The sequence below is a fragment of the Onychostruthus taczanowskii genome, unplaced genomic scaffold (genome assembly GCF_017590055.1).
Source record: "Onychostruthus taczanowskii isolate IOZ18803 unplaced genomic scaffold, ASM1759005v1 scaffold96, whole genome shotgun sequence".
NCBI classification, from domain to species: Eukaryota; Metazoa; Chordata; class Aves; order Passeriformes; family Passeridae; genus Onychostruthus; species Onychostruthus taczanowskii.
This window is the reverse complement of record NW_024507657.1, coordinates 2,470,872-2,491,668: the sequence shown is the minus strand read 5'-3', so window position 1 is coordinate 2,491,668 and position 20,797 is coordinate 2,470,872. Positions and strand designations below refer to the sequence as shown.

Sequence of the window (20,797 nt, the reverse complement as noted above, 5' to 3'; positions counted from 1 at the left end):
AGCTTGCTCCATTCTGACTTGAAGGCAAAATATCATCTAATGAGTGGAACAGTGAAACAAGTCCCCTAGGTAAAATGTTTTGGGGTTTTTTTGAGACATATATGTCTGTGTTTGCAGACTTCAGTGACTCAAAGTTGCACCTCCAAAGGAGTATATGTATTTCCATCTAAAATCCTTGTCAGAAATCCTCATCCTTAAATACATTCAATGGAGTCCTTAAATATGCCTTAAGTATTAAAAGTCCTTAAATATCTTGTATTTCAATGTGCAATGCTAGTCAGCAATGTAAAAGTAGCTATTTGGAGGTGCATTACTGTCCTTAAAATGCCAAAGCAATTGTTTGAATTAATACATTTTTGTCTTCCTGCTTTTAATACTAACATAAAATATGAACACAAGAAAAATGCCTCCATCATTTAGAGGTCTCTCTAGATGACATGCTGTTCCATTTAAACGATATAGTTCCTTCTTAAAGACTAAACATCTTAGAGAATAATGCAATACATACCCCTTTCTCAAAGCCTCATCAGTGTTGAGAAAGGGGTGGGGGGAAGGGGTGATCAGAAGAAACTGGCCCGTGGTCCCTGCAGAAGTGAAAGATGTGGGAAACTCCTAAGTTCTTATGCCAAGTTTGTTACAGAATGGATGCTTTTCAGTGCAGCCTGGTAAAACATGAAATAAGGAGCCAGCTCAGCTGTCACCACTGGGGGCCACTGCTACTTAGCAAGAGAGAAGGAAAAGGAAGCTGCTGCATGGCCTGGAGTTTGCACTAGTGGAGATAGCTCCTGTAGAGAGGCAAGAAAATGACCCAGTATGGAGTCACTTAAGAGATGGGAATAGCCAGCAAAGATATGCACAGGGAACTGAAATCTCCTGACAATGAACATATGACTTTTGCCAAATGTCATCATGAGTGATGGCAGAAGTGGCAGCAGCCACCCAGTCCTGAGCTGATCCACATATCTTTGGGAAGGGCTTACTTATCAGTAATAATTGGGACCCCTTACTAACCAAACCTGATCAAAAATGGGTCATCATCTTATTGTCTTCTATGAATAGGAATCACTTTTCTTGTTAGGAAGGAGAACAGATTGTGGAACAGGTAAAAATGTTTTTATGGCAGAGACTTCGAGGAGCAATTAATTAGAGAGCAAGACAAAATGGAAAGGATAAGATGGGCAGAGGAGTTACATACAAAAGAGAAGTGAGTGGCTTCTCCTTAGAAGAGTCTTGATACTCTTTTTGTCTTTTTTTGATAAGATACTACTTATCATTTGCAAGTACATATTGCTGAAGTATAGATTCTGGACTAGAATACATAGACTAGGCTTTACAAGTATTTCTTCTAAGAATCAAGACATTTCAAAAGGAAATCTTTCTCACTCCAGACATTATTTAGTTTTACTAGGTTATTTACACCCAAATTGATCCTTCTGAAAGTCTTTTGTACAAAACATATTTATGGAATGGAAACCAAGGCCTGACTTTTCCCGTCTCTTTCCTATAATATGATGGCATAACTCAACGATTTCAAACTGTTTAGTGCTCACATACTTTAAAAGTGACAAGGGACTCACACCTCATAACAATTTGATATTTTGGAGAGAAGCAGTTATGTGTTACATACAACAATATTTGCCCCATCATCCTGCTGGTTTAGATAGCAGTAGGTATTTTCTCTTCTTTTTGGTCTGAGTTGTCATGACATGAAGGAATGACATCTAAGGGCCAGTCTGACTGAAGATAATCCTTTTGAAAACAAACGCACACACAGATGAGAGAGGCAGAACTGGGCAAAGAGGGATTTCTCACCCCTGGAACTGGTGGACAAACTGGTGTAATTGCTAAGAAATACTGAATGTTTACCTCCCCAAATGCTAAGTATGTCTCTAGGACTAAACAAGCAGTATAATGCATTGTGCTGTATCCACACAAATCTCTGTTTGCAGGCCAGCCTGGAGAAGAACATCAAAGGCAAATGATAAGAAAAGCAGGTGTGGGTCACTGAGGGGTGTTCCAGGCTCCATCCCCCTGGGAGAGCTCTGGCACTGGTACTGCTATTGTACATTGTTAATTAAATAATTCTAATTAATTCATTCAAAGTGTAAATTAGGAAGGAAAGAAGATAAATTACACTAATACATTTAACCCCATGCTGTTTATTTAGCAGTTGAACAAAATAATGTGGTTAAAAAGAATCTAACAAGGCAAAAGCCCAAGACACAGCTGTTTAATAGCATTAAAAACGAGATCTCAGACTGTGCTGCAGGCACATACTGCCTGCTTGCATTTAATATGCTTGCCAAGATAGCTGTACTGGCAAACCCTGCTAGTTTAGATGCAGCTGATACTAACAAAACAAAACAAAACAAAATACATATTTCCATCTTCTAAGTGAAATAATCTGCTCTGGTAAATGCATTCTTTTACCAGTATGGCTCTGCCAGCGTTAGAGATCTTGCTGGTGCTATTAGGGTAATTGGTGAGATCTTTTAGCTATATAGTTATGCCTGCAAAACAGTTAAGTGTCAATAAAGCCATATGATAAAGTTTGCTATACTTTCAAGGTTCCAAGAACTTGTCTCAACACAGAAGCCAAACCAATTTAAATAAAGAGCAAGGTGAAATAATTTAGTTAAAACAGCAGTGTTCTTTGCAGAGCAAGCAAGCTGGATTTGAGTTGAATGATTTCCCTGCCCCAGTGTTTTCAGAGTCAAATGTGGCACATAATTCTTGAGATTAAAATGAAAATATTTAGGGGTTTATATTGACATACTCATTTTTTCAGAGTTCTTATTAAAAGCAAACAAACAACAAAACCAACCCTAAAAGATTATCAATTTCACATGACTCTAGAAGCTGAGGCTTTGAGAAAAGAGCTAATTATCTTTTGATTTGTGATAAAATCGTGATATTTAGCAACACTGAAAAGATCCTATCTATCCTGGCATACTAATACTAGGAGAAACATGTTTCAACTAGTTCAGCGGGCATGTTAAACTACGTCCTGGAATAGGCAAGGCCAGCTTTGTTTTCAGCAATGTCAAAATACAGATTGGCCCAACTACAAAACTGGCTGAACCAGAATAGTGCTTAACTGCGATCTGACTTAGTTCTCAGACCAACATAAACCAGGCCAAAGATTCGCTTGGACCAAGTTAATTTCTTGAGTGTTTTTTCCATGCTAGCAAAACAAGCATTTTTATTCTAAATATGCTATAAGCTGTATTCAGACAAACCTGTGCAGAAAGGAGAAGAAACATTTCAGGTGTTTTGTCACTTTAACATAGATAAGACCTCATTTTAGCAGCTCCAAAAGAACAGCTGCTGTGATTTGTAAGCATGGACTGTGGAGTTCCTTTTTCTCCTCATTCTCTCCCTTCTCTCACCAGTACCACTGCTTTACACACACAGAAGGATCTGTTTGGCTGTGTACTTGCTTCTCCAACAGATGACTTAAAGCTTCATCCAATCATTCTGCCCTGATTAACTTCAACAGGTTCCTCCTTTTGTGAAAAAAAAGAAAGATCAGTACTTCATCTGGTCATTTGCTTATAGGATTATTGCCCCATTTTTTTTCATGGAGGATGCTGCCCAAATCTGCATGCTGTGGTCATCCACATAAATCCTGTATGTTGTCCTCTCTGTGAATCTCATTTTTCTCTGACCATTCCTTACAGCTGTAGTTCAGATGTTGCTAAGCAATACATAGGTAACATTATTCTATCATTTTAGTTAGTTAGTTAGTTAATCACCCATAGTGATAACTATGCCTGTTCAAAATTTGTCCTAAACTGTATGAAGTGTCCCTGTGTTTTTAACCTCGTGCCAGTCTGAAGAGATGACAAACTCAGAAAGTCCCCTTGGTGGGCTGTAGCTCAGCTCACTCGGTCTCTGATCAGTCCCTCCGGCGCTGGAAATGCCGCAGCCCAGGCCCGGCCCGGCGGCCACAGGTGGAGCTGCCGGTGCTCTGCTGGGTGTTCAGTCCAGAGCAGGTTTGAACAGCTCCAAGAAAAAGAGACACCACACTCTAGGGAACTTTCCTGCCTCAGCTAGCTGAAACCTAACTAAAAAGCAGAGGAGAGATCTGTCCCGCTGTTGCAGACAACACAGTCTGGGAGCAGGATGTGGAGGAGCAAGTGCAGGTTCTGATAACGAACTGCGCTTCTTCCCTCCCCTCCTTGGATCTTGGAACCAGTCTTAAAGGTGCAAAATTTATTTCTGGGCTAAACAGATGAATGGGGATACGAGCATCATAAAGTAACCCAGGACATTGAGATAATCTGACTTTCTGACATCAGACTGTGGAAGATTCACATAATGGACAGGATTTGGGTGGAGTCTCTTCAGGTTTACTTGGGGGGAAATATGGTAAAATAGGATCAAGGCATTTTATGGTTATGTTATGATGAAAGAAAAAACCTGGACTCATAACATGGACAATACAATGTGCAACAAAGGTTGAACATTCAGTCTAATCCAAAATCCTCTACAGGTACATGACTCAAGTGAACATTGGTATCCTTGAATACCCCTTGTGCAAGATTACTTACAATTTACAACAGCTTCTCACACCTAAGCAACTTTGAAATATTCTTTATTACATACAGATGTGCAACATTTTTAGACCATGCAACTTGCAACCTTCATGTTGTAATAAAACAATATTGTAAAAAGAAATAATCTATGAAACAAATTACTTTTTAATCTGCTCCCTGTTCAGCTATGCTCTCCAGGCTTGCATATGTCCACAGGATGTCTAGAATTACAGATGTGTCCTGCTGTACACTAAGTGCACACGAATCTGCAGACTCTGGAGTCCAGCAACGCAAATATAAATAATGCTCTGCATGTTAGCAAATTGCTTGCAGGGCATTCTTTTTTTTCAACAGGAGGAGTTTGGGTGACATTTTATTATGAAGAATGATCAAATTCTCCAAACTATTATATTCAAAAAGAAGCTTCCTGCTGGTGTAATTGTTCTTATCTTCCTTAAATCCTCCTTAGACTAATACCATTGCTTTAAGCGATATTAGCAAATAGTAAACTAGCAATATGTGCGATGTTTAGCATGCCACCTTATGTTTTTCTTGTACAGAGCCACACAATGCCATTATGTAAATACTGTTTGTCTGGATGTTTATTGTTGAAATCAGCCTTTTGTACAAATGCGTTTTTCACATACTTTGTTAACTGGGAAATAATTAAAGCCAGGCTTCTCTTTGTGCTGCGGGAGCACTCCACTTTGCAGCTATGAAACGGCAGCTCAGCGAAGCCCCGCGGCCCGCTCGGGGCCCGCGATGCCCGGGCTCCTCCGCGCCCTCCCGGCCGCTCCCCGGGCGCCGAGGAGGAGTTTCCCACCGTCTGCCTTGCTCGGTCTTCGCCACCCAACGGGACACGCCACGAGGACCGGCACCCTGCCGTGCGCACGGCTGTCCCCACCCCGCGCAGCAATTTCGGTGCCTGCGCGGCGGGGCGCCCCTGGTTCACCCGGAGCGCGGTGCAGGGGCTCGTACAGCGAGTGGCTGCTCCGCCCGGCCCCGCGGGGCCCCCACGCCGCTCCGCTCGGGTGCGAGGCAGGGTAGGCAAGGCAGGAAGCAGAGGCCATCCAGCAGCCCCCGTCCGGGGGGACACCAGACACCCACTACACCTTCCCCGCCGCTGACCGGGACCGCAACTGCGAGCGCGCTGCCCTCGTCCTGCCGTCCCTCCCCTGCCTGTCACTCACAGGCTTTGCATAAAGCCTCCCCCCGCCCCCCCAGCCCATATACTCCTTCTCCGCTTCGCCGCCGGGGCAGAGCTGCGGTCGCCGTGCCAGCAGTAGCAGCAGCCGCTCTTTCCCTTTCTTCTGTCCCTCTTCCCTGCCTCCCGCCCTCCTTCCGCGACCCGCCTCCCGCCAGCGGCGCCAGCTCCGCCCGGCGCTGCTGCTCGCCCGCCGCGTCTCCGCGGCACCGCCGAGCCGGCACAGCCCAGCTCCTCTCCCATGCGCGGCGTCTGCGTCGCCCAGGGACCGCCGCGCTCGCCCGGCAGCCGCTGCTGTGAGTTGGTGCCGCCCGCCCGGCACGGAGGGGAGGCGGGAGGGCAGCGGCGGGGCAGAGCTGGGGGGGCAGAGCTGGGGGTAGAGCTGCCGCCGCGCTGCCGGCAGTGCTTCTCCGGCTGGAGCTGGGCTGCCTTGTTCGTCCCCGGCACAGACGGAGGCCGGTCCTCCTCCGCCCTGTCCGGAACGCCGGGTACCAGCGGGGCACTGGTGGGTAGGCGTTCGCGGTGGTTTGCTATCTCCTGTACTCCGCTGCCCTTGGAAAGCGTGGACTCCTGTTACAGAGGCTGCTAGCTTCCCCATTGGGCTTCAGCTTCCCGCTCGGGGCCCCGGAGCATCCCTCAGCGGGCGTGAGGCAGGGCAGGGAATGAGCGAGCGTCTCGCTGCTCCTTGAGCTGGCTGCGGCGCTGCTCTCCCTGCGCCGGTACAGAAACTTTTGCACGTGGTTTTTGCTCTGTAAAGCAAACTAAATGCATTTTAGCTTCTCGCACTGGTTTTTATATCAGTCTGGGAAGAAGTTCATTAAGTTTCTTCTCAGAGACGGAGTTATTTAGGCGTTTTGATGGGGCGAACTGAGGGGAATTTAGAGTTGCGTTTCTTTGTTTGCATGTGGTGAGCTGTAGTGCATTCCTAGCAGGAGCAGCGTGTTCTGCTTTCTGTCTCGCTGCAGGTCCTAGGCAGCCACTGAGTTTGAAGACTTTAGGCAGTGTCAGGGTTTGCCTCTGTCACGCTGATATTAGCAATTGAAAGCGGTGTTAGTTACATCGGTGGGATGATTAGTAGATTTCCTCTCTTTCAGCTGTTTCACTGATCCTAAAGAAAAACGCAATCACCACTGTGTAATTACACAGTCGTATTAAAATGAGCATGCATCAGGGATGTATCAGTAATTTGAAAATATTTAATTTTTCATCTGATTTAGGGTGAGACCTGCATGCTGTAGAACTGTTAAGTAGGACAAGGAGCCTGTTGTTTAAAGTAGTGTTTACTACTGGGCTGCTGTGACAAGTAGCCTGTTGAAGTATAATTATAACTCAAAGTCTTGGTTCAACCTCTGTTCCTAGATAAAATCTATATCTGTAATTTACTGACCGCTTCTTGTCTTTTACATACAAATACTATTTCTAAGGAAAGAAATGCCTGAAGGGAATTGGCTAATATTATTCAAGATGAACACTTGATCACTGACAGTAAATTACCTCGGCTGAAGTGAAGTATTTGAGGTTTGCATAATTTCCAACACCAAGCAGAGAAATTGGATATGTCATTTTTGCATTTTAGTATTCTTCCAAGAGTCTGGATTGACCTAATTTACTAAGACTCAGGCAATTTACACTGCTTGTTAGTGAGTGATGATGCTTGCTTCTAAGGATGTTTGTTCAGCTAGTCCGTGTGCAAACTCATCTCAGCACCACACTGGAGGAAAAAGATGTGTATAGATATATGTCTTTGTTCTGTTTGCGGAAATACGTTAGCTTATCTTAAATGTGAATTGGCATATTTTGAATTCCTCTCAATAGATGACATTGTGATAATACAGCCAATCTTACAGGAACAGTTCAAGACCAACAAATGTGAAATCTACTTTGCACCAAGAGACTAAGTCTTCTGTTACAGTAGGGTGAAATACCAAGTGCTGTATTCAGTAGCTGTTTGGGAGGGGTTTTTATACAAATTTTTGATATTTTTTTTTTTTACGGTGGTATTTGTTACCATGGCTGTGGGTGGGCTTTGGGTAACAGACAGTGATCTGTTCCTCCTCTCTGCATGTGGTCTGTAGTTCACTAGCCTCCACTGTATGCATAACTGCAGGGTGGTTTTTTAATGTTTGCCTCTATTTTGTTGTGGTTATGGGCTCGTTCTGAATGGTGCTGAATAAGTGTTGCTCATGGGAGTGCAGAGCCTGGTGAAAGATCTAAATCCCTGAATCGGCAGCCTCTGATATGAACTGTACCTGCCCTATTCCTGAACCCTGTGTGCATGATGAAAGAAAGTTTTCAGTAAACTCTGAATTCCCCCAATATGTGGGGGCAAAGAAGAGAACCTGTGTTTTCATAGAGATCCTGGCATGCCTAGACTGTGATGTCTACACTCACATTCAGTTAACTGGAATGGAGTGTGGGGAGCAGTGAGCATATTCAGATACTGGTTATTCTGTTGTCTCTGATCAGTGGGGTGTTGAGCTCCCATCCTGCTCCCTGGTGAGGAACCTTGAAAGAGTAAGTCCTCAGTGTGAGGAAAACCTGCCTGTAGAGATCCAGTGAATACTGTGCCTTCCATCATAACAGCATTTAAGGAAAAGTTTGAAAAATTTGACAGTAAAGCGTTCAGCTTCTTATTGTGTCATCAAACTGCTTGTACACTAGTATTTCAGGCCATGACCTTTCTGTAATCCTTCAGTTCCAGGAGATTTCAACCTGTAAATGGTCAGTATCTTATTTTTGGCTATAGGTTAAGTGGGTTATTTTAGTCTGAGATTAGTGCTCAAGACTCAAGTGCCATCTGGGTATTTTTTTTGCCAGACAATACAACTTCATTAAAGGTCATTTAATTTTCCTTGTAAAAGAGTTTGTGTTTTGAAGACATACCAGCTGACTTGAGCTGTTCTGTGCTTAGTGCATCTAATAGGTTGGCCTAGGGAGCACTGGTATGATCCCTTTCTAAGCTTTTGCTTAGAAAATGATAGAGTGAGACAGATACTCTGCCTTGTAGCTCTGATGTGTAGGACTGCTCTCTGTTTTGGAGGACTTTGGATAGTGCACTGTATATTGGGCAGTGTTGCTTGTTATTTTCAATCCCAGTTAAGTTTCATAGGGCAAATTTTGTTTCATATTAAAGGAAGTGGACTATGGTAGTTTTACAGTAAGCTGTCTCTCTATTTTCACTTTAAGTTGGGTTTAAGGGCTTTTTTTGCTGTAACTGAAGGGAAAGGTGAAACATAGACTTGCTGTTGTTCAATATGGTGAATCAATTATATTAGCACAGAGAGTGTAGAGGACAGTACTGGCTGTGCTGCAGTTAGACTGCAGGTGTTGCATGTTCCATATACACAGATTGCTTGTTCTGAAATGGAGTCTGCTGTCCAAATTAAACGTGTGGTTTCAATTTTCTCAGTGTTCCTGATCATATAGATCTAGAAAAATACATCTATTAAAAATGCTGGTTTTGAGGCTTGTAAAGCTCTTGTATTATCTTGAAGCATGCAGTATGGAAATGAAATTCTACAATTCACTATTGGTTAAAGATGCTTAAGTATATGGAAGTGTCTGTGTGAGAGCAAAGTAAATCCACATTAAAAACCTTCACAAGTGGCCCCTTATGCTCTGACTTTGGACATTGCATGCTTTCCAGATAGACCTTTTGGCCAGCTCTTTATTTAAAAAGTGCAGCAAAAGGTACTCTGGACATGCAAATAGCATCGTAATTAGTCAGGTTGGTTCTTGACTTTCACTGAGTTTTCTCTGTGAAGAGAAAAGAGTTTGAAGAGAGAGGAGTGAGATTATTTCAGTGCCAGTCACAGCCATAGCTTGCACAGAGTTCTTTGTGTTTCATCTCCTACTATTTGCACTGTGGCTTTTTGGCCATTAGCTTTATATCACTGCCAATATTCCTCGCTTACCCTATACTCCATACTATTCTGACTTGACTCTTGGTATAATCACAGCAAGTTTCCAGATTTAACTTAGACCTGGATATTATGGCAGGTAACAGTAATGTTCACCTCTAAACAGGATCTGAGTAGGGTTTTGTTTGTTAGGAGTAGGGCAGCATGGGGTAGGATAGTTTTATGCCTCTTCAAAAGTTCAGAATGAGTAATGGCTTAAGCTCTGAGGACTTGACTCTCCAGATGGCTTTGGAGGCAGTGTCTCAGTGACTTCAGCTGGTGGTCAAAACTTGTTTTTCTGCTGACCCTGCCTATGTGTATGTTATATCACTATAACAAGCAGACACTGAATTCTGTGGTATAAGGGTGGAATCTGTAGAATTTACTAATCCTAATTTTTTTTACAGTCATACAAGTCTAAATGTGTGATACCAGGACTTTATTTTAAAGTTTGGGGTTGGCTTTTTTCTTTTTTTTTTCATTTTGTGTTGCATATGGAATCACTATACCAAAGGGAAGCTTCCTAATGGGATTAGTAGGTTTTTGTTCTCTGTGCAGCTTTTGACATTCCTTAGGTATTCTGTCTGGTAGCTCTTCCTGCTATGATTCAGTTCAGGAGAATGTTTCAAGCATGTGCCTGTGTATGTGTGTAATGAATCAGCTGGTCTAGGTTGGGGAAGGGTGAGAAAATCAGTCCAGGTTCATTTTCTTTCTCCAACTTACTTGCTTACTATATTGCTATGAAAGTTGGAGATCAGGTTTCCCAAGACAAACCTGCTCTTGGGCAACAAATTTAGACTATGTCATTTATGAATCTCAGCTTACAAAAAAATAAATGCATGCCAAAGGGAGATGTAATTCTCTGTCCACTCACCTGTAAATTAAGGCCTTTTCTCCCCCATCCTATAGTGAATAATATACCCACTTTTTGATATGTAAAACTAGTAATGATCTTGACTTTTATTTATTTTAAATTTTTTCTTTGCTTATAGGTGTGAAAGAAAATGTCGGTCAGCATGCATGAAAATCGCAAGTCCAGGGCCAGTACTGGCTCGATAAACATATACTTGTTCCACAAGTCATCCTATGCTGATAGTGTCCTTACTCACCTAAACCTCCTGCGTCAGCAGCGTCTCTTTACAGATGTACTTCTCCATGCTGGAAACAGGTCTTTCCCCTGCCACAGAGCAGTTCTAGCTGCTTGTAGCCGCTATTTTGAAGCAATGTTCAGCGGAGGACTGAAAGAGAGCCAGGACAGTGAAGTCAACTTTCACAATTCTATTCACCCAGAAGTCCTGGAGCTTCTTCTGGACTACGCATATTCCTCCAGAGTTATCATCAATGAGGAAAATGCAGAGTCACTGCTGGAGGCTGGTGACATGCTGGAGTTTCAGGACATTCGGGATGCTTGTGCGGAGTTTCTGGAGAAAAACCTTCATCCCACCAACTGTCTTGGTATGCTGCTGCTGTCAGATGCTCATCAGTGTACCAAGCTGTATGAGCTCTCTTGGAGGATGTGCCTTAGCAACTTCCAGAGTATCAGTAAAAGCGAAGACTTCCTGCAACTGCCAAAAGACATGGTAGTGCAGCTCCTTTCCAGTGAAGAATTAGAAACTGAAGATGAAAGGCTGGTATATGAATCGGCTATCAACTGGGTCAGCTATGACCTGAGTAAGCGTCACTGTTACCTGCCAGAGCTACTGCAGACAGTGAGACTGGCCCTCCTGCCAGCTATATACCTTATGGAGAATGTGGCCATGGAAGAACTTATCACCAAGCAAAGGAAAAGCAAGGAGATTGTAGAAGAATCAATAAGATGCAAGTTGAAGATCTTACAAAATGATGGAGTGGTCACCAGCTTGTGTGCCAGACCCCGAAAAACTGGCCATTCACTATTTCTTTTGGGTGGCCAAACCTTTATGTGTGACAAGCTGTATTTGGTGGATCAAAAGGCAAAGGAGATCATTCCGAAGGCTGACATTCCAAGCCCACGGAAAGAGTTCAGTGCTTGTGCCATAGGCTGCAAAGTGTATATCACTGGGGGACGAGGATCAGAAAATGGAGTCTCCAAAGATGTTTGGGTGTATGACACCCTTCATGAGGAGTGGTCGAAGGCCGCTCCCATGCTGGTAGCTAGGTTTGGCCATGGCTCTGCTGAACTTAAGCACTGTTTGTATGTAGTAGGAGGGCACACGGCAGCAACTGGTTGCCTTCCAGCTTCCCCTTCAGTGTCACTAAAGCAAGTAGAACAGTATGACCCCGTGACCAACAAATGGACCATGGTTGCCCCACTGCGAGAGGGAGTAAGCAATGCAGCTGTAGTCAGTGCGAAGCTGAAGCTGTTTGCTTTTGGTGGTACCAGTGTTAGCCATGACAAGCTGCCCAAAGTCCAGTGCTACGATCAGTGTGAAAACAGATGGACTGTACCGGCCACCTGCCCCCAGCCCTGGCGCTACACGGCTGCAGCTGTTCTGGGAAACCAGATTTTCATTATGGGTGGAGATACTGAATTCTCTGCATGCTCTGCTTATAAATTCAACAGTGAGGCGTACCAGTGGACTAAGGTGGGAGATGTGACAGCAAAGCGAATGAGCTGCCATGCAGTGGCATCTGGAAACAAATTGTATGTGGTTGGAGGCTACTTTGGCATTCAGAGGTGCAAGACATTGGACTGCTACGATCCCACGTTAGATGTATGGAACAGCATAACAACTGTGCCCTATTCATTAATTCCCACAGCATTTGTCAGCACATGGAAGCACCTCCCCTCCTAATTGTGTATATGTTGGCAATTACAAGTTATCAGGTAAGAAATAACACCTTTGAATTTCACTGTAGTAATGTTTTTCAAAAAACTTATCAGCAGCAGCTCTGAGGAGGGGTGAGGATGTCGAATGCAATTTTACATCTGGACCTCCTGAGACACGTTCTCAGGCTGTTGTAAGCCAGGCACCACGTCTGTGACAGCACCAGATCCTGGAAGTAGTTTGCTACATATCGTGCACCCGCCTTTACAAGCCTTTTCCTGTATGATTTAGATGTAAGGGACTGAGCAAAAATAATATTTTCAACTTGTGTGGAAATGCAGATAATCTTTTGAAAATTGACTCTGGCTCTTAAGTACTAAATACATGCTAAACAAAGGTTCCACTGCTGTTTGTCTGATGACTGAGACTAGGTCACTTTGTGACCTAGTAGTAGCAGTACCCGAAAAAGATACAGTAGATTCTGTATCTGAAGCATGATAGTGAATTCACTTGAATTTTCATGTAGACAGCCTTTAGAGAAAGCTGCTGTCTTAAGACAGGTGTTTTACATGGAGTTCAGGCCTAGTTTTCAATCTCCCCTAGACAGTGTGATTGCATCTCCATGGACTAAGGTTGCATTTTCTCCATTGTAACGCTTTAAGATACAGACTTTTCAAAATACTTATGCTTATATATGTTGAACTAGGTATAGTGTCAGGAAGATATGTAATTAATATTGCAGCCTGAAATAATTACTAGTCTATTGCACACACTGTTCCAAAACAATTTAATTATACATAATCGGCCAGGTTCTTACCAGATGCAACTTCAGCATTGTATCTTCTCACAAGCAAGTCTGAATTTCGTCTTGCTTGATGGGTTGTTGTCCATTTCTTATTTTTGGGAGGAGGGGGGAAGATTTTTACTATTCATCTGTGTATTTTGCAACAAAACTGGTAGATTCCCATTTGTGTTGTGTTGCTTTTATTCCCCATTTCCTCCTTGTGCCTTTAGTACAAAATCAGTTACTGCCATTAATTGTTAATAATAACTGTTAAATATAGTGATGTCCTTGATCCTATATAATCAATGTCCTGTGAATGGTAGTTTCTTTTTGGATTTGAGCAGTGTATATTGTACCCATGAAGACAGGCAGGTTATAAGAAAAATGCAAATAAATCCAGTTGCAGTAACTAATCAAGATATTCATGTGCCTCTGGGTTACCTAAAAGTTCAGACTGAAGAGGTTCTCCAGAATATAGGAAGAAGAACTTGTGTGTGAAGACTTCTCTAGGTTCTACTGTTTGGGACAGATCATTGGGAAGGTTTTTTGGTGTTTTTTGCAGCAGTAGACATTTGCATGACTCTTGCAGTAAATGCAAACCCCAAAGGTCTTTGAGGCAGTGTAGATAGGGCAGACAGTTACTCCTGTAGTTGTCTTTCACTTGACTGTGAGTATTGATTGAGTAAAGAATACAAGGTTGGGCCCATGCAAAGCAGCAGCTCAGCTTTGAAATCTACTGTGAAATTGGGCAGTGTTGTGCCACGATGCTCTGCTCTCAGGTGGTTGTTTGCCTTGAAAACATTCTGCCCTCTGCCCTCTCCCCACTTTGTTTTTCCAGACTTTTCTTTGGAAAGCAGAGCAAACTCTAGAAACTTACCAGGTCCTGATTACTGGCTGTAATTGCCCCCCAACAGCAAATGGAAGCCCTCATTTCTGTGCGTCAGCTTCCTCCCTAGCTGGGAACTACATCTCGATATCTTCAGTTAATTTGTATTATTACTGACTTTATGCAGTTCTCAGTGTTATCAGAACAGCAGTATTGAATGCCCGGACTCAGGTCTGTGCCAAGAAAAATATTGACTTACTCTTCTGAGTCTCACTTAATTGTTCTGGAGTTTACAGTGCATGAGGGAGTGTTTTACTTTGAAAAAGTGTTCTCCGAATATAACGGTGCAAAAAGCTTTGCTTTACTCTGCAGTATCTTGTTAAAAGCCATTATTTTATCTTCACTAACACACAAGATATTTGGATTAACTAGCACACAAGATAACTGAATGTAGCTGTAGTCTGAAATCTCTCCAGTGCTGTGTGCTCATCCAGTAAGTAGGTTGTTTTTTTTCCTACTGACTCCTGCTGCTTTGTCAGTGGGTGGGAGGGCCAAAAAGGAAATTACTTGTGATTACACTGTTTTCGTGGCACTGTGTGGCCCCAATCTGACAGTTTTTAGGAAGACTTCAGTCTGCTTTGTCTTGTTCCTCAAACTTGGGAGTTTTGGGTAGGGCTTTTTCCGTGTTTTGGAATTATTTATAGTTTTTTTTTAAGTTCATCCCATGACAAGAAACACTGTTTTGACTTCAGTGTTGATAATCTGTTTTGATGGGAAGAGTGTCATGCTGTACTGAGGAATGCCTAGAAAAGACTAATCAACACTGGGTGGACCCTTTATTTAGACATTAAAAAAATAGCCCACACTTGCAAAAACACTGTGGACTGTTATGTAGGCTGGGTTGTTTCCTGTGAATGTTCTCTGTTGTTCTTAGACATCGCAGCCTGAGAGAGATGTGGTGTGTTCAAAGGATCTGTGAGTGCACTAGAGCTCATTTGCATTGTAATGAAGTTGGATTTGCCTTCTAAAATTCTAGCAGTGCTGTCAGAAATTATTGTGATGAACTGATGATGGTTTGGAAGCTGGAATTTTGATATAGCTTCACAGTGAAAAAGCTGCACAATCTCAGCATCCAAAGGCTGAGTCTCTCATTGAATAATTGATTTTATAAAGGACTCTAGGGTGGATTTATTGGTGGATGGTATTGCTGTTTAAAAAGAAATTAAACAGAATTCTGCTTAAATGAAGAATAGATGTATTTTAAGTAAGGGAATTCTATGGCCTTCTCTGTTGTGAGTAAATTCAATTCAGAATTTGTTTAGGAGAACAGAGGTATTGGGACAAGACACCTTGAGCTTCCCTTCTGCTTTGCTCAAGCCAGGTTGGTTTTGGCTGAGGTATAGAAAAAGCTCTGCACTGAGTGTTCATGTGGATTTTTGTGAAAGAGAAGTTACAAAATGTTGTTTGCTTAAAAACAAGTCCACAAACTTTTTAAAATTTTGGGGGAACATAAAAATGTAGAAATATGCAGGATACAGAGGCTTATCACTTTGAAGTGTATCAGGCCACTTTGATTTAGGTTTCAAGTGACTGAATTTATACCCAAAACATTGGTCAATCTTTTTGCAGTCAATAGGATGGTTTGCAGAGCAATGTTAATAGAATAATAAAGTTAGAATCTGACCCTAAATAATTATGCTCTTGGCTTGTTTATGTATTAGTAGTTGGCTATTGCACAAAAACCTTGAGGTTCAGGGAGGGCCGGGAAGCCCATCAACTGGGCTGTATCAAAAGCCTAGCTTTTAGATTTTCTTTGACATCTAACAAAAATCTTATGGTATATTGTTGCAGCAAAACCTTTTAAGTAATTTCTCTCTCCTTTCCCTCCACTTCTTCTCCACCTCTTTCAGTTTACTCCTTTATTTGGAGAAGATAATTGGAACCTCAGATCTGGAGAAGTTTTAATGAAGAAAACTCATTCAGCGTTTCTTGCATTTGAAGAAAATCATCTGCACCTTGTAAATTATCCAACCTAGAGATGAAGGAATGGGAGAAGAAACCCCTGTCTTCAGTACTTCAACATGTGGTTTAAATATGAATGGACAAACCTCTGATCTGGTCCTTGTGCTAGTAATTGTGGATTAATGCCCGTGTTAATCAGCCCTTCAAAGATGAAAAAAACTGACAGAGCTTCTCTTAGCTGTGCACCACACATCACTTGATTTCCATGGACCCCACTGTTTTTATGTGAAATTCGAAATGGTTGTCACCTCTCTTTGTGGTGGTTTGAAGTGCCAGCGCCAGCTGCAGGGGCAGCAGGCCAGGTCTGAAACAGCAAGATGCTGCTGTGAATGAAGATACAGCGGCATTGCTGCTGAACTCTGCTGACTGGAGTGTGCTTGCCTGTGGGCAGTGCCTACAGCATCTGTTACACCCTGTGTTGCATTGTCCTGTGTGCAGTAAGTGACCTTCTGCTTCATAAGGACCAGTCCAGTGGTGAAATGTTTTTGCAACAGTGGGGAGCAAACATTACAGCCCCAAAATGCTTATTGTTCCTGTTCTTCCCTGTATTTATAATTCAGTCTGTCCCTTTCCTGTTATGTTACTTGTTGTAGATATAGTTATTTATTGTTCAGTGCTTGCATGCTGAAACAATGCCTGCAATTGTCTTCATGTTGCAAGGGCTTGTGTGAATTGTATGTTTTGCACATATTGTGATTGCTGACTTGCTCTGCTGCACAAAGAAAGAAAACTATTGGGTAACAGTTGGAGGTGGGAGGGAGGAGTGGCTTCCCAGTCGGAAATGGAAGGACTACAAGACAGGATTTTAAATTACTAAAGGAAGTGTACTAAAGGAAGAAGCCATGGAGGTCACTTTCTCAGGCCACCAGCTCCCCAGGTTGCATGTGGTGTGTCTTGTAGATGGTGTCCTTGCAACATTTCATTTGTTGGTCATGCCTTTCAATTTCTAACCTGGAAATAGCCAAAGTCTCTTGCAACACTCGCTTTGTGCAGCTTCCTGATTGCAACGCAAATACTGTGGAAGAGCTTCTGGATACCAAGCCCAGATGAAGTCATTGTCCAAACTTATTTATTTATTTATTGGGTTGGAGGAGGGTTACCTACAATATAGCCACATTGTCCTGAAGGAGTGGAGAATGGTGATTCAAGAATAAAAAAAAAAAAAAGAAAACCTCAACATAGGTTAATGATGAAGTCTTAAAAAAAAAAAAAAAGAGGAAGAAAGAGCAGCAATTTTGCACTGACTGGATTGCCTCATCCATCTGGATTTCAGATCATCTGAATGGCCAGATGTCAAAGACCCAAGTGCTCTAGAAAAATTCTTATGGGGATAGAAAGTGAATTTCAAACCTCTTATCTTAAAAAGAAAAAAAAAAAAAGCCCTCAGACTCTGCTGCTTTTTATTTTTGTTATCCAGGTGTGTCTTTAATCACTTGATTGCTCAGAAGCCTCAGATAATCCTGAGAAACCAAACTTTGATTTTTAAATAAAATTGTTTCTTATTATTCTGGTCTTTGGAGAGAGATGAAGCTACTCTTTTTTCTTAGGAATTTCAGAAGCTTGTGTTTCACAGGTACTTTCTTTGCCAGATCTTTGTAATGAAGCTTGTATTGTATTGTGTTTTTTCTTAAATGTTTCTGGAGCCCACTTAAACTGGCACATTCAGTAACATGGTTGGTGTGTGCTGTGGTATAAGTAAACAGCTGCATGTGTGCATGCAAAACAAAAATAGTCACATTTGTGATGCTTGCCTTTCTCTGTGTGGAAGTGATGTAGCTGTATTTGTGAAAGTTTTGTCATCTGAAAGTGTTTACATTGGTCACTGGAAGTTCCTCTGCGCTGCCTTACATTTGATTTGCTGTTTGGAGTAGACTCTTTACATTTCAGAAATAAAGTATTTGGAGTTCTGTGAATACCGAGAGAAGATTGATTAATAAGCAGTCATTTGCAGTTTTTAAAAGGGTGAGTTCCGGCTAAATGTGATAAAATTGTAGTTCCACTGATGAAACTGATTCCTTGAAGTGATAGATTTAAAAAGTATTTAAACCCACTGCCTCTCTAACCTTGTCCCCCACTTAGCTGACCTTTAGCAATAGGAAAACAGATTAGGATAGGTCTCTTTTCTATATCCCTGTACCTGCACAGGTTCCCATGTTGGAGCAAACAGCCTTGAATTTTTGTTGGCCTTTCATCTTGTGGATCACTCTCAGGAGTGAAGGGAGCCATAAAATCAGACTTCCTGTGTTTTGCATGTCCTTTCCCCAGGCGCTAGCAACTACATAAGGTACCAGGAAGTAGAGAACTGGGTCCCCAGGGGCCCCTGTGTTTGAACAGGGACATGTAGCTTTGAGATATGTGTTCTCTGTCAAGCTGATCAGAGTCCAGAGGTGAAGCTGCCTTGCATCTGACTATTTAGCTTATGAAATCTGTTTTTTGTAGAACCATTCAGCTTCCAAAAGTGGGATGAATTTTCTGCAGCTGTTTCCAAACTTGTGGTCTGCTTTCAAGTCCTCAATTAATTCCTGTGTGTAGGCTGAAGGAAACTGAAGTCAGGGTGGGCCTCTGGCTCTGCAGGGACTGCACGAGGCTCTCGCTGTATGAATTGTTGTGGGAATTCTGGCTGACTATTTGACCATTTCAGCCCTGCAAAACACCCCAGACTTAGAAGCAGTTCACAGCAGAGTGCACACAAAAACCCTGGCATAAGATGGGAAGGTTCCTCTTATTTTGCAGGCTGGTTACTGTAGAAACACGTAACAAAGGACAGCCTTCCTCTTCTGGTGTAATTGTGCAGCCCCTTTTCTATATGTCTGACACCTGTCTGAATAAGAGTGATTAGAACAGAATAATGTTCCCATTCCTGGCCATTGAAGATGTGGTTCATGTGCTAAAAGAAAACTGCAAGTGAAGAAGTAAAATTGTCTATGTTGTTTGCTACTATGTCTTAAGATTTTGTAAAACTCACTTTTTTTCACAATGTGAAACTGAAGGTCAATAAATTATTAGATATTTCCTCTCCATGGAATGTTTATTTGAAGTGTTGTCTCTTCCTCCCCTCTTTCCTCACCACTAAATGCTTTGAATCCTTTATAATGCCCTTTTTTATGTCCTCTTAAAAGAAGCACATCAGCAACATGCAATTAAATGCTTTGGTTTAAGCTTCTGCTTCAGCTGCGCTTTCCTTCCCTTTGTTCTCTTCTGCTGCTCTTACTATGATCTCTATCTCAAAGTTCAGCAGTTAAAATTCGGAGAGCCTCAAAACATTTAAGAACAGGAAATGCAAGTTTGTTAGTGCTTGCAGTACAGTTTAGTTAGTGCCTGATACCACTTGGAAGTGGAATTAGGCATCTTGAATCCTTTCTAATTATTCTCAAGTCAGAAAATCCTGGCTGCACGTAAAGCGTTCCAATTGTTCTGTATATCTGTATAGTCAAACTCTTTGACTCTTTGAACTTTTCATCTTACTTATATTTTCATGTATACATTCTTAGTTTTGGGGTTTTTTTTGGTTGGTTTTTTTTTTTTTTTGTTGTTGTTGTTGTTGTTGGTTTTTTTGTTTGTTTGTTTGTTTGGTTTTTTTTTTTGTTTTTTGTGGGGTTTTTTTTGGATTGTTTTGTTTTTTTTTGTTTAAATACCATTTCAATGCTATTGATTTTCTCCATTGACTTAGCACCTGTCTGGCCTGAAAGTGTTGCTAAACACTGTCCAGATAGAAAATAGCAAGTTTTCTGACATATTCTGAATTACCTCTGTTAAAACTCCTTCAGCTGCCCTGTGAAAAGCCACAGGTTTCTTTGTGGTCTTTCTTTGTTCCAAAGAGTTGGGGCCATAGTATTAAATTACTTTCTGGCCTTGGCATGGCTTGGTTAAACTGTGTTTGAGATATTTGCCATCAGTTTTGGCTGGGGGAGTGGGACACTTAGAGACTCCTTAAATATGAAGAATACCAGAAGAAATCAGCCTTTCCACAGAGCAAGGTCAGGTTAAATTAGTTTCCGTGCTTATTGCAAGCTCTTTGCTGGACAGTAGTCTGGGTTGGTTTCCTTTCACCAGGGCATGGGATGCTTACAGCAGCACTGGGCATGAACAAACTGCTGTGGAGTGATTCAGCTGATGTCATTTTAGGGCACTGGGTTACTTACTCTATCTGGTCATGGATTCAAACTCCTTTGCTTGGAAGTTTTCTCATACTATACTCTGATATGGTGAGAGTGTAGAAAAATAATTGCATTTATGTTTTAAACAACTGATGATCTGTACAAGACATCTGCAAGGCATTTGCTTTATTCATAGTAAGTGTGGAAACTAAATGCCTTGAATGATTAGAAAAAAATCAGCTCATTAGCATTGACTGCAGCTTCATCAAGCATCCTGGGGTGATCAACCCTGACCTGTGAAAGTCTCAAAGGCCCTGTTTATGCTAGTAAATTGAATATGCCTGGGGATGGTCTGGCATGAAGGCCAGCTGGCAGGAAACAGCCTTGAGCACTTTGAGCAGTTTCTTGTCCTGGCAAGACAGGATGGCTGCATGCAAACAGCCTGGAGTGGCTGCTGGAGTGCTCTGGCTCCTGAACCCTACCCAGGAACACTCCAGAGGAGTGCAAATTTGCATGGGCCAAAACCATGCTGGGGCTCTCAAATGATTAAGCAGAACTGACAGTCTGTTCTATGCCTGGGAACATGCCCAAATGCAGTTTGGTGTAGTGCCATTGTCCCAGCCAGAGCAATGAGTGACATCACCTTTAGGTCCTTGGTAGACTGATAACTGGTTGCAGGA

At 42.2% G+C, this 20,797-nt stretch overlaps 1 protein-coding gene across 2 annotated transcripts; it reads left to right on the top strand.

The window, feature by feature from the left end:
• The first annotated feature begins 5,902 nt into the window (after positions 1 to 5,902).
• On the top strand, positions 5,903 to 19,040 carry ENC1 (ectodermal-neural cortex 1). 2 transcript variants are annotated; one of them, XM_041426953.1, is made up of 3 exons: positions 5,903 to 6,038; positions 10,634 to 12,447; positions 15,909 to 19,040. In XM_041426953.1, exon 2 carries the CDS (start codon positions 10,646 to 10,648, stop codon positions 12,413 to 12,415), a length of 1,770 nt encoding a protein of 589 aa, XP_041282887.1. In that variant the 5' UTR covers positions 5,903 to 6,038; positions 10,634 to 10,645; the 3' UTR covers positions 12,416 to 12,447; positions 15,909 to 19,040. The 2 variants fall into 2 exon arrangements, with proteins under 2 accessions (XP_041282887.1, XP_041282888.1); XM_041426954.1 differs by lacking the exon at positions 5,903 to 6,038 and adding an exon at positions 9,618 to 9,741.
• Positions 19,041 to 20,797: the final 1,757 nt, after the last annotated feature.